This window comes from Neoarius graeffei, chromosome 1 (assembly GCF_027579695.1).
Source record: "Neoarius graeffei isolate fNeoGra1 chromosome 1, fNeoGra1.pri, whole genome shotgun sequence".
NCBI lineage: Eukaryota > Metazoa > Chordata > Actinopteri > Siluriformes > Ariidae > Neoarius > Neoarius graeffei.
The window spans coordinates 111,166,399-111,178,491 of record NC_083569.1 but is presented as its reverse complement, the minus strand read 5'-3'; the positions used below and the strand labels follow the sequence as shown (position 1 = coordinate 111,178,491).

The 12,093-nt window shown below is 38.5% G+C and overlaps 1 protein-coding gene across 3 annotated transcripts in view; it reads left to right on the top strand.

Annotated features, from left to right (window-relative positions):
- The first annotated feature begins 532 nt into the window (after nucleotides 1–532).
- LOC132882011 (phospholipid phosphatase 3-like) overlaps nucleotides 533–12,093 on the top strand; it is a 32,163-nt gene continuing 20,602 nt past the window's right edge. For all 3 annotated transcript variants that reach the window (XR_009654100.1, XM_060915195.1, XM_060915185.1), the window contains exon 1: nucleotides 533–841. Coding sequence is in view for 2 of the 3 variants with exons in the window: in XM_060915195.1 (XP_060771178.1) it covers nucleotides 730–841 (112 nt within the window). In the remaining variant the exon portion in view is untranslated. The remainder of the gene's footprint in view (nucleotides 842–12,093) is intronic.

The window sequence follows — 12,093 nt, the reverse complement described above, 5'->3', positions numbered from 1 at the left end:
CTCAGCCTCTCTTTTCGCTCATGGAGCTAGATGGTGGCTGCGGCTGGAAGCAGCACTACAGCACACACACACACACACACACACACACACCCTGTGCATAAGCACTATATCACTATTAGTAGTAGTAGTAGTAATAATATGGTGGTGTTATTATTATTATTATTATTATTAGTAGTAGTAGTAGTAGTAGTAATATGTTGTTGTTTTTAGTAGTAGTAATACAGTATTTATTATTATTATTATTATTATTATTATTATTATTATTAATAGTAGTAGTAATATGTTGTTGTTCCTCTTCTTCTTCTTCTTCTTCTTCTTCTTATTATTATTAGTAATACGTTGTTGTTTTTAGTAGTCGTAGTAGTAATAAGTTGTTGTTATTATTATTATTATTATTATTAGTAGTAGTAGTAGTAGTAGTAGTAGTAGTAGACTCTTTTGAAGAAGGGGGGAGGGAGGAGCACTGAGTGTGGGCGTAGTTATACTGAAGACAGGAGTGGTTAGTGAGAAGTGGGAGTAAAGTGAAGCTCAGAGTGTCACTGAAAAGTCTTTGTTGCAGCTTTACTTCAAACTTTAAAGCTGTTCGTCCACAATCTGAGTCCTTTATTACCGAGTTTCTGTCTCATGTCAGCAGTCAGTAATAAACATCTGTGTGTCTCCAGACAAAGAGAAGTCTGTCAGAGTGATCCTTCATTTCTGTGTTAAAAGGAAGGAACCCAGTTAAAGTCAATGCAGCGCTTACTGTGTGAGAAGGTGATGGCTTCAGAGAGCAACAGTGAGGTGAAAGACACCAGCCAGAGGAAAATCCTCGTCTTCCTCGACCTCTTCTGTCTCTTCTTGGGTAAGTTCTTTCTTGTCTCCTTTATTTTCACTTACTGGGATGTAAATAGATGACCTGGATCTCCTTCTCCATCTGAAACTCAGTGTTTAATGAGTTAATTATTACAGAAGGGCTTCTCAAACTTTTTTTGCAGCCACAAATGGACAAAAAATATTGTTTCTCTTTGGTACGGAATTAAATAATTCAATTATTTAAATATTATTTAGATCATTATTTGTTCACTTATTTACAGATTGGTTTATTTATTTATAATTTTATTATTCCTAGAAGGGAATTCACACATTACAGCAGCAACCTAATAATTACTCCACGTTTGTGCACAAGAATCTTCAGAATAATGCAATAAATAAATCTAAACTTATTCAGTAAGAAAAACAGAAGCTCATATAATGTAAAGGACATAATGTGAAGACTGTGTATGGTATTTAAGAGCATTAGATCAGTCATGTGGAGCAGTCTGATACCTCAGTCAAAAGAAGAAAGTAAATAATTCCTCATGATGATCAGGATAAATATCACAGATGGAGGAACAAGTTTAGTTAGGGGATTAATATATATTTATTTATATCCTCCTAAGACCCAAGCTGTTTTTTTTTACATGCATTTTTTATTTCTTTTTGCTATTTGGGCTTATTAGAACCTGATTAGAATAAAAACTAAGCATCATCTTTGATAAGATGTACTTTTTGAGAAAAAGTATGTCCACATATGTGGATTCTTGTTCTGAATTTCTAAAAAGTGCTGTCCACGTATGTGACCGCTAGGCCCTAGGAGGATATATAGATATCACAATTTCAGTGCAAGTACTTGACCATTTAATGCACACAAATTGATGGAGAAAAAGGGGGAAAAAGACTGTGTTAGCAAAATTTTTGGTTCAAAAGTCTCTTCACGTTTCAAAAAAAAAGGACAAATAGGTCAAATTGTCTACTTTGTATTTCTTCAAAAGTTGTTTTCCAGGAATTAATTTTCCATAAAATCTTTTTTTATTGTCAGTATTGATCATGTTGTCGTTATAAGCTGAAAGAAACAGTGGCTGTGATGAAAGATGGCACATTGAGTCAACAGAAATATGCAGCACCGCTGAACTAAAAGTACATTTGTTTGGTTTAATTCTATCAGCAATGTCAAATGTGTGTACATTTGATCAGCTATTGTGTAGGATGTTTGGAACATAATGTAACGGATTACACAGTCAAAAAAAAAAAAAATCTTGCGTCTTGAAGGAGTGAAATCCACTATGTTTTCAAGAAATCGCAGCCAGACACACAAGTCATGAGAATGACCAGAGTAAGGCATTTCAATTCAGTTCAATTCAATTCAATTAAATTCAACTTTACTGTCATATGTACCCGAGACAGTGTCACACAGTACAATGAAATTCTTATTCTGTCCTCCAGGAACATTACCTAAACATGAATAAAACATTTAAAAGCAAGAGATAAAATAATTAACATATGTAATTAAAGAGATATAGAGTAATATAAAAAGATGTAGTAAAGTGCCAGTGCAAATAAATAGCTAATTCAGTGCAAACTGAATTTGACACTAATAATCAGAAATGCATCTTACTCATCTCTATAAGGATTTGTTTTACCCTCCATGAAAGGTTTACTCCTTTTTCTGACATTCCTGTCACTGTAAACTCACTGCTCAAGAGAAAACATGGATTTCTGCTCAGATGCTAAAACAGTGTTTCTAATTCCTCACATCTACGTTAACATTAAGTCCATGAGCTGCACTGTCAGAGATAAGGGTACAGTAGGCATCCATTTCTGTCCCCTAAGGTACAATGTACCCCCCAGGGCTCATTATTGGACCTCAAGGTAACTAATCATAACCTTTTAGGGCCAAAAATGTACATATTATGTTCCCAAGCAGTATATAAAGTGGACAAATGAGTTCCTTAGAGTGTCCTGATCCAGTAACATGCTGTTGTACCCCGAAAGGTACAGTAATGTACTTTATTTTCTAAGAGTGTGCTGACAGAGCTGTTGTTTTTGGTTCAAATAAAGTACAGAGGATGTGATTTAGGTGTAAAGGTAGAGGAGGAAGGTTTAAAGGAAGAGGTGGGACTTGGCATTTTGCTCCTACGAGTTTTTACGCATTCCTGTGGCCACTTTCACACACGCTGCCTGGAATTCGGAGTTAAATGTTGTGTCGTCGAATCCCAGCATCATTTCTTGGTGAGGGTTCTCCTCCCCCGATTATTTTCTATCTTATCTCGAAACAGCCAGGAAGTTATTTAATAGATGAAGCACAAGCAGTGAGCTGAGATTACATAGAAAGCCAGAAACCCAGTCTGATTCCATTTAGTTCCACGGGAATTATATAAATGTTATCAGGAAGATGATGCAAGTTACATATGTTGTTTGTTTACGATGTGCTTGTTCTGTAAGGCCACATTGTGGCCTCAGTGGGTTTTAGCTGCCCTCGGTGATTGCTTGATTACATGTAGGCCATGTTCAACCGCTGATGTGGCCAGAGAGGAGTAACCACATAGCGGAAATGCTGAGGTAATTACGCTCGTACACACACACACACGGCCCATTCTATAATTGTGGGCACGTTTCAAGTGCTGACTCTGTTAGTCATCATCAACTCCGTTATCGTTAAACTGGTCAATCCATTAACAGAATTGACGAAAACAGAGTTGACGTGACATTTTCCACTATTTTGCGTCTTAACTCCACATGCTAACCTCAAACTAGCTACCACATGGCATGTAAAATAAAAACAGAATGTTATGGATTTTAATCATATTATTGTTTGATTTTTTAACGAGTAAGAGATTCACTCTGATATCACAGTAACAGAGTTAACGAATAATTAATCTACTGTTTTGTTTTTGGTTTTATAACTGAGTTAACAGAGTTGATTAGAACATTGGGACGGACAAAAAAAATTATTCCTTAAATGTCATATAATACAGAAAATAAACTTGCTGCACAATTGATTTTATAACAGTTATTAGAATAAGCCCCAAAAAACAGACTGTTCGACTGAATCACTTCCTGTTTATTCAAGTTGAATAAACAGGAAGGTACAGATTTTTCACTGTTGCCTTATAGCAGGAAGGGTCCAGGTTCGAACTTGGTGGCTGACTGAGTTCTTTCTGTGTGGAGTTTGTGGGCAAATCAGGGTAAACTTTTCAGGTCCACTATAGTCCAAAAATCAAACCTCAGATTTTTGTGATTCTTTGCTACCAAAAATGACCTTTTGAGATGGAAATGAACTGCAGAATTTCAGAGCTACAGGTCAGATACTGGGTGTGTTACAGTGCTTGTGGTGAGAAGAGGCATATAGTGTATTTCTAAAACTGACCACCTTTCTGATAGTCCATAAGAGTATAAGATATACCAAGTGGAAAACTGCTAAAATGGATATGATGGATGTTAAGGACAAATTTTCAAATACATACTGTACTGTGTAGTGATGTTTGTACACAATGGTGACAGTAATAACATCTGAAGTGGTGTGGATTCTTGTGGTTTTCCAGAGAGGACACTTCTTGATGGACTCTTATTTCAACCACATGTGAAGCGCCGCTGCAAATCAAACGTGTCTCACATCTGTTTCAATTCCTGTTTTTTTCTTTAACTGAGCAACAACAGGAAACAGTATTCTGCTTCAAAAGAGACAAATATTTTCTTCAAAAATCATTTACAACCTCGTCATATGGGGAGTGATTTCCGGAGAGGACATTTTTGATGGATAGAAGATCCTGTCAGAGGTGCTTGGTTTACGAGAAAATGTATCTTCCACTTAAATATCTTTCTATCATGAATGAAAGTATGGAATATGTCCTAAAGTAAAATGAGGTTAGTGCTAAAAAAAAATGTGATTCTGAATTTAACCAGTAAAATTGTCTAAGACCCTGTTCACACGGCAACGGATTCAGGTGAATCTGATAAAATTGTTTATCGTTTCAGCCTGGCGTCCACATGGCACCAGCGTTTTGGGTGCCCCAAAACGAAATCTTTTGAGAACGGGTTCCAGAGTGGAAAAATCTGGTAACGGCCTGTTGCGAAGTCGTCTGGATGAGTAGAACGGATTTGTTTACGATGACGTCACAACCACATGACTGTCAGTGCTTCACGCCGGGTAGAAGTGTAACGAACTCGATGTGAGTTGTCAACAAATCCTATAACTTGGTTCATGAAACGCACTTACAAAATATTTTCACTGTGAATATTTGTGTAATGGTGCAAAGTGAGTGAGAGTGAGAGAATAGCCCTTAATCTCGCCAGCAAAAATAGGGAAAAAAAAGAGCTATCTCACCTCTTCAGATGTTGGTTTAAGTCCGACAATACATTCCTCAAAAAGGGCATAGAAGAACAAAGTAATCCATCAATGTGTAGCATTCAATTTATTCCGGACCATTAAAGAATTCTGGAGGATATCAGAATGTTGGCGTACCGGCTTCCATCTACCCCCATTCATTCCTCTTTCCGCGTCTTTCGTTTTATGCTACTGATTAATAATCAAAACTTTGTGGCTGATGCTACAGAAGAAGGGGTTTATGCGCATGCGTCTACTACTTCTATTGTTCTGGTGTCTCCGATGGGACCGTCTTACAGCGCACGTAGAGGTGTGGCATGTGTATTGCATCATTTTCAGCAAGCGTTGCGTTGCCATATGAACCTGATATTTTACTGATCTGTTGCCCATGTGGATTATTGGATTATTTAATTAAATATTAAATATTTTAAAAAAAAATCTCGTTGCCGTTGTTGTGTGGATGTAGCCTAAGTGTAATAAGTAAACCACATGTGAACCAGGAGGTAGTGGGAGTTGGTTTCCCAGCCTGAGGAGCAGTAAGGCGAGTCCTCCCCACCACAGCCTGGGGGTGGTGCCATGGGAGGCTGGTACCTAGCACCCTCTTAGTCTCCCAAATCTAGGTATGCATCTGTTCTGGAATCCAGCAGCTGCCTAGTCGGCAGTACCTGTGCGTCTGCCAATATTTTGCTGGCAGATACTGTTGTTGCTGAGTCTTAGATAGACTTGGAAGGCAATCCATCTAGGGGAAGGAAAACCCTGATCCCAAACCTCCGCTGCCTTGCAGCTATACCCTCTCATGGGAAAGTCTTCAGGAGTCAACCCTGAGTAAAAATCCGGAGCCGGAGTCCCTAAGGCAGTCCATGGCTGTGTACAGCAATGTTCTGGCAACTCCTGCAATGGCGCTGGAACCATGTGTATTGGTATTTGCCTTTCCATTGGAGTATTTCAGTGACATGGAGAGGGGGGACCTGCTGCATGGGTAATAGCTTGTTCTCCATATCAACCTACCCAGGCTTTGCGCACTGGAGAGGACACTCCAGCTTCTCTATGCAGCCTATATAATAATTAAATAAAAATAAATATTAAAATAATTAAAGTGCTGAAGTATAATAATTAAATAATTTATAATTGTAATAATTAAAGTATAATTAAATGAATTTAAATGAAATCCCATAGCCTAATGGTTAGACAAGCAGCTTTGGGACCAATAGGTTGCTGGTTCAATTCCCTGGACAACCTAGGCACCTAACCCCCACCTGCTCACCTGGCTGCTCTGGGTATGCTGTATGTTGGTCTGGATAAGAGTATCTGCTAAATGCTAGTAACGTAATGAAATGACCACAAGCTTAAGACATATTAAACATATACTTGTAAGAACTTATAAGAGACATTAGTGCTGTAGGTGTGTCCCTGGTGTGTGTGTGCGCATATATATATATATATATATATATATATATATATATATATATATATAAAATATACAGTGCCTTGCAAAAGTATTTATACCCCTTGAACTTTTTCACATTTTTCCACCTTCCAACCACGAACTTAAAAGTTTTTTATTGAGATTTTATGTGATAGACCAACACAGAGTAGCGCATAATTGTGAAGTGAAACGAAAATGATAAATGGTCTTCAAAATTTTAAACAAATAAAAATCTGAAAAATGTGGTGTGCATTAGTATTCAGCCCCCCTGCGTCAATACTTTGCTGCAATTACAGCTGCAAGTCTTTTGTGGTATGTCTCTACCAGCTTTGCACATCTAGACACTGAAATTTTTGCCCATTCTTCTTTGCAAAATAGCTCAAGCTCAGCCAGATTGGATGGAGAGCGTCTGTGAACAGCAATTTTTAAGTCTTGCTACAGATGCTCAATGGGATTTAGGTCTGGACTTTGACTGGGCCATTCTAACACATGAATATTCTTTGATCTAAACCATTCCATTGTAGCTCTGGCTGTATGTTTAGGGTCTTGCTGGATGGTGAATCTCCTTCCCAGTCTCAAGTCTTTTGCAGCCTCCAACAGGTTTTCTTCCAGGATTGCCCTGTATTTAGCTCCATCCATTTTCCCATCAACTCCGACCAGCTTCCCTGTCCCTGCTGAAGAAAAGCATCCCCATAGCATGATGCTGCCACCACCATGTTTCACAGTGGGGATGGTGTGCGCAGGGTGATGAACATTGTGAGTTTTTTGCCACACATAGCGCTTTGCATTTAGGCCAAAAAGTTCAACTTTGGTCTCATATGACCAAAGCACCTTCTTCCACATGTTTGCTGTGTCCCCTACATGGTTTCTTATGCCTGTCTTTCAACAATGGCTTTCTTCTTGCCACTCTTCCAAAAAGACCAGATTTGTGGAGTGTACGAATTATAGTTGTCCTGTGCACAGATTCTTCCACCTGAGCTGTGGCTTTCTGCAGCTCCTCCAGAGTGATCATGGGCCTCTTGGCTGCTTCTCTGACCAGTGCTCTCCTTGCTCGCTCTGTCAGTTTAGGTGGACGGCCATGTCTTGGTAGGTTTGCAGTTGTGCCGTACTTTTTCCATTTTTGAATGATACAACCCTGATTCCAAAAAAGTTGGGACAAAGTACAAATTGTAAATAAAAACGGAATGCAGTAATTTACAAATCTCAAAAACTGATATTGTATTCACAATAGAACATAGACAACATATCACATGTCGAAAGTGAGACATTTTGAAATTTCATGCCAAATATTGGCTCATTTGAAATTTCATGACAGCAACACATCTCAAAAAAGTTGGGACGGGGGCAATAAGAGGCTGGAAAAGTTAAAGGTACAAAAAAGGAACAGCTAGAGGACCAAATTGCAACTCATTAGGTCAATTGGCAATAGGTCATTAACATGACTGGGTATAAAAAGAGCATCTTGGAGTGGCAGCGGCTCTCAGAAGTAAAGCTGGGAAGAGGATCACCAATCCCCCTAATTCTGCGTCGACAAATAGTGGAGCAATATCAGAAAGGAGTTCGACGGTGTAAAATTGCAGAGTTTGAACATATCATCTACAGTGCATAATATCATGAAAAGATTCAGAGAATCTGGAAGAATCTCTGTGCGTAAGGGTCAAGGCCGGAAAACCATACTGGGTGCCCATGATCTTCGGGCCCTTAGACGGCACTGCATCACATACAGGCAAGCTTCTGTATTGGAAATCACAAAATGGGCTCAAGAATATTTCCAGAGAACATTATCTGTGAACACAATTCACCGTACCATCCGCCGTTGCCAGCTAAAACTCTATAGTTCAAAGAAGAAGCCGTATCTAAACATGATCCAGAAGTGCAGACGTCTTCTCTGGGCCAAGGCTCATTTAAAATGGACTGTGGCAAAGTGGAAAACTGTTCTGTGGTCAGACGAATCAAAATTTGAAGTTCTTTATGAAAATCAGGGACGCCATGTCATTCGGACTAAAGAGGAGAAGGACGACCCAAGTTGTCATCAGCGCTCAGTTCAGAAGCCTGCATTTCTGATGGTATGGGGTTGCATTAGTGCGTGTGGCATGGGCAGCTTACACATCTGGAAAGACATCATCAATGCTGAAAGGTATATCCAGGTTTTAGAGCAACATATGCTCCCATCCAGACGACGTCACTTTCAGGGAAGACCTTGCATTTTCCAACATGACAATGCCAAACCACGTAGTGCATTAATTACAGCATCATGGCTGCATAGAAGAAGGGTCCGGGTACTGAACTGGCCAGCCTGCAGTCCAGATCTTTCACCCATAGAAAACATTTGGCGCATCATAAAACGGAAGATACGACAAAAAAGCCCTAAGACAGTTGAGCAACTAGAATCCTACATTAGACAAGAATGGGTTAACATTCCTATCCCTAAACTTGAGCAACTTGTCTCCTCAGTCCCCAGACGTTTACAGACTGTTGTAAAGAGAAAAGGGGATGTCTCACAGTGGTAAACATGGCCTTGTTCCAACTTTTTTGAGATGTGTTGTTGTCATGAAATTTAAAATCACCTAATTTTTCTCTTTAAATGATACATTTTCTCAGTTGAAACATTTGATATGTCATCTATGTTCTATTCTGAATAAAATATGGAATTTTGAAACTTTCACATCATTGCATTCCGTTTTTATTTACAATTGGTACTTTGTCCCAACTTTTTTGGAATTGGGGTTGTAGATTGAACAGTGCTTCTTGAGATGTTCAGAGCTTGGGATATTTTTTTTATAACCTAACCCTGCTTTAAACTTCTCCAGAACTTTATCCCTGACCTGTCTGGTGAGTTCTTTGGTCTTCATGATGCTGTTTGTTCTTCAGTGTTCTCTAACAAACCACTGAGGCCTTCACAGAACAAGTGTATTTATGCTGAGAGTAAATTACATACAGTAGGACTCTATTAACTAATTAGATGACTTCTGAAGGCAACTGATTGCACTGGATTGTATTTAGAGGTATCAGAGTACAGGGGGCTGAATACTAATGCACACCACATTTTTCAGATTTTTATTTGTTTAAAATTTTGAAGACCATTTATCATTTTAGTTTCACTTCACAATTATGTGCTACTCTGTGTTGGTCTATCACATAAAATCTCAATAAAAAACTTTTAAGGTCGTGGTTGTAAGGTGGAAAAATGTGAAAAAGTTCAAGGGGTATGAATACTTTTGCAGGGCACTCTATATATATATATATATATATATATATATATATATATATATATATATATACACACACTGAATCTAGCTGAAGGAGTTAATTAGTGTCATTCAAAAAGGCAACCATGATTGTGAACCAGTTCTTGCATGTTCTCCTTGTGCTTGTGTGAGTTTCCTCTGGTTTCCTCCAACAGCCCAAAGACATGGATTTGGTCAAGTGGCTCCTTGAAATTGCCCACTGGTGTGTAAGTGTGTGTGAATGGTTGTTTGTTTCTGTGATACATTGGTGGACCCCAACTCTTGCACAATATCAGCTGGGATTGGCTCCAACTCATCCATAGCCTTCAGTGGATAAGTGGACGGATGGACAACCTCTGTCCCTGTTCTAGAGAAAGCCTGAAATAATTTACGAGCCTCTTGGCAGTCCATCATCAGTATGAACGAAACTGAATCTTCTTAATGAAACACATACTAAATGTTTATTCAGTCTTCAGAAAGACCCTATGTTCCTATATTCAGTGCACGACGTACATATTTATCTCATCGAGTCCAGCACGTCCTATGTCTGGCTTTTAAACCTGCACATGTTTGCAATGAGATCTCTGCAGGTTTAACTGCTGCTAATCAGCTTTGTAGGCACACAGACTGCTCCAATTCACACAGCTGAGGCAGATTACGCCTCCTGCTCATCACAGGAAACAAACACTCAGCAGCAGTGGCCATGTGGGTGTCATTATTAATAACCTCCAGCTGAAAGCATATCAACATTCACCTCACTCGAACTCTTTCAGACACACTTAATAAATATCTGCCTCAGATCATATCCACTTCTTCAGTAACATCACACAGACATACTGGGACTTCCTGTCATTGAAAAACATGAATCAGGCTTCACTGGGGTTCACAGAAAAACAATGATGCGCAGAACAACATGACATGAAATACTTATCATGACTTTAGAGAACCAAAACTGTGACTTAAATCTCTATATGTCACTCATGAGGAACTTGATAAATTTTGTTTGGATAAAATTGGGGACTTTTTGTTTGTGAATGTGTCGATATAATAAGAAAATCGCGCGTTGGCTTGAAGATACACTACCGTTCAAAAGCTTGGGGTCACTTTGAAATTTCCTTATTTTTGAAAGAAAAGCACTGTTCTTTTCAATGAAGATCACTTTAAACTAATCAGAAATCCACTCTATACATTGCTAATGTGGTAAATGACTATTCTAGCTGCAAATGTCTGGTTTTTGGTGCAATATCTCCATAGGTGTATAGAGGCCCATTTCCAGCAACTCTCACTCCAGTGTTCTAATGGTACAATGTGTTTGCTCATTGCCTCAGAAGGCTAATGGATGATTAGAAAACCCTTGTACAATCATGTTAGCACAGCTGAAAACAGTTTAGCTCTTTAGAGAAGCTATAAAACTGACCTTCCTTTGAGCAGATTGAGTTTCTGGTGCATCACATTTGTGGGGTCGATTAAATGCTCAAAATGGCCCGAAAAATGTCTCGACTATATTTTCTATTCATTTTACAACTTATGGTGGTAAATAAAAGTGTGACTTTTCATGGAAAACACAAAATTGTCTGGGTGACCCCAAACTTTTGAACGGTAGTGTATGAAGTTTATCTTCTCATGCTGAAAAACTCGCATTTTTCATACGAAATACATCATGGATCTGAGTGACATATTTAAATAACATTGGCTGGCATTTTTTGTGGTATATCAGATATATTCCATTCAGCTAGCATGATACTGAATGAGTCTAAGACGAGTAACTGAATGGAATATATCTGATATACCACAAAAAAAGCCAGCCAATATTATTATTATTATTATTATTATTATTATTATTATTACAATAATACATAGACATTCCTTTCAGATGTTCAGTGCATCTTTCTCTTTCAAAAGTCTCTCAAAATCTTCCATATTTAACAAAGCAAACCTGGCAGCCATGTTTGGGTTTTTTGACAAGTTGTCCCAGTCGCTTGCTAGTGCGGACATTTTACGTCTCCAATGTGTGACGTCATGTCTTGACAACCATGCAATATCATAAACCATATTCAATGCTTAATGCATCATTGAGTAGAGTGATGCAATACATGTAGGATAAGCGATATGCTAACAATATTGCATGCTACCGTAGCAAACCAAATGAACAAAACCCACTCGAAGGAAATAGAACAAGTTTTTATTCCATCGAGGGGAAAAAAAAGTGTCCTTTATGGATAATAATCTTTCATATTGCATGATTGAGATGGAAAGAGTGCATTTCCTGTAACTCTTGGCTCACTAACAGAGATTTGGCCAGATGAAGAATCCACCCA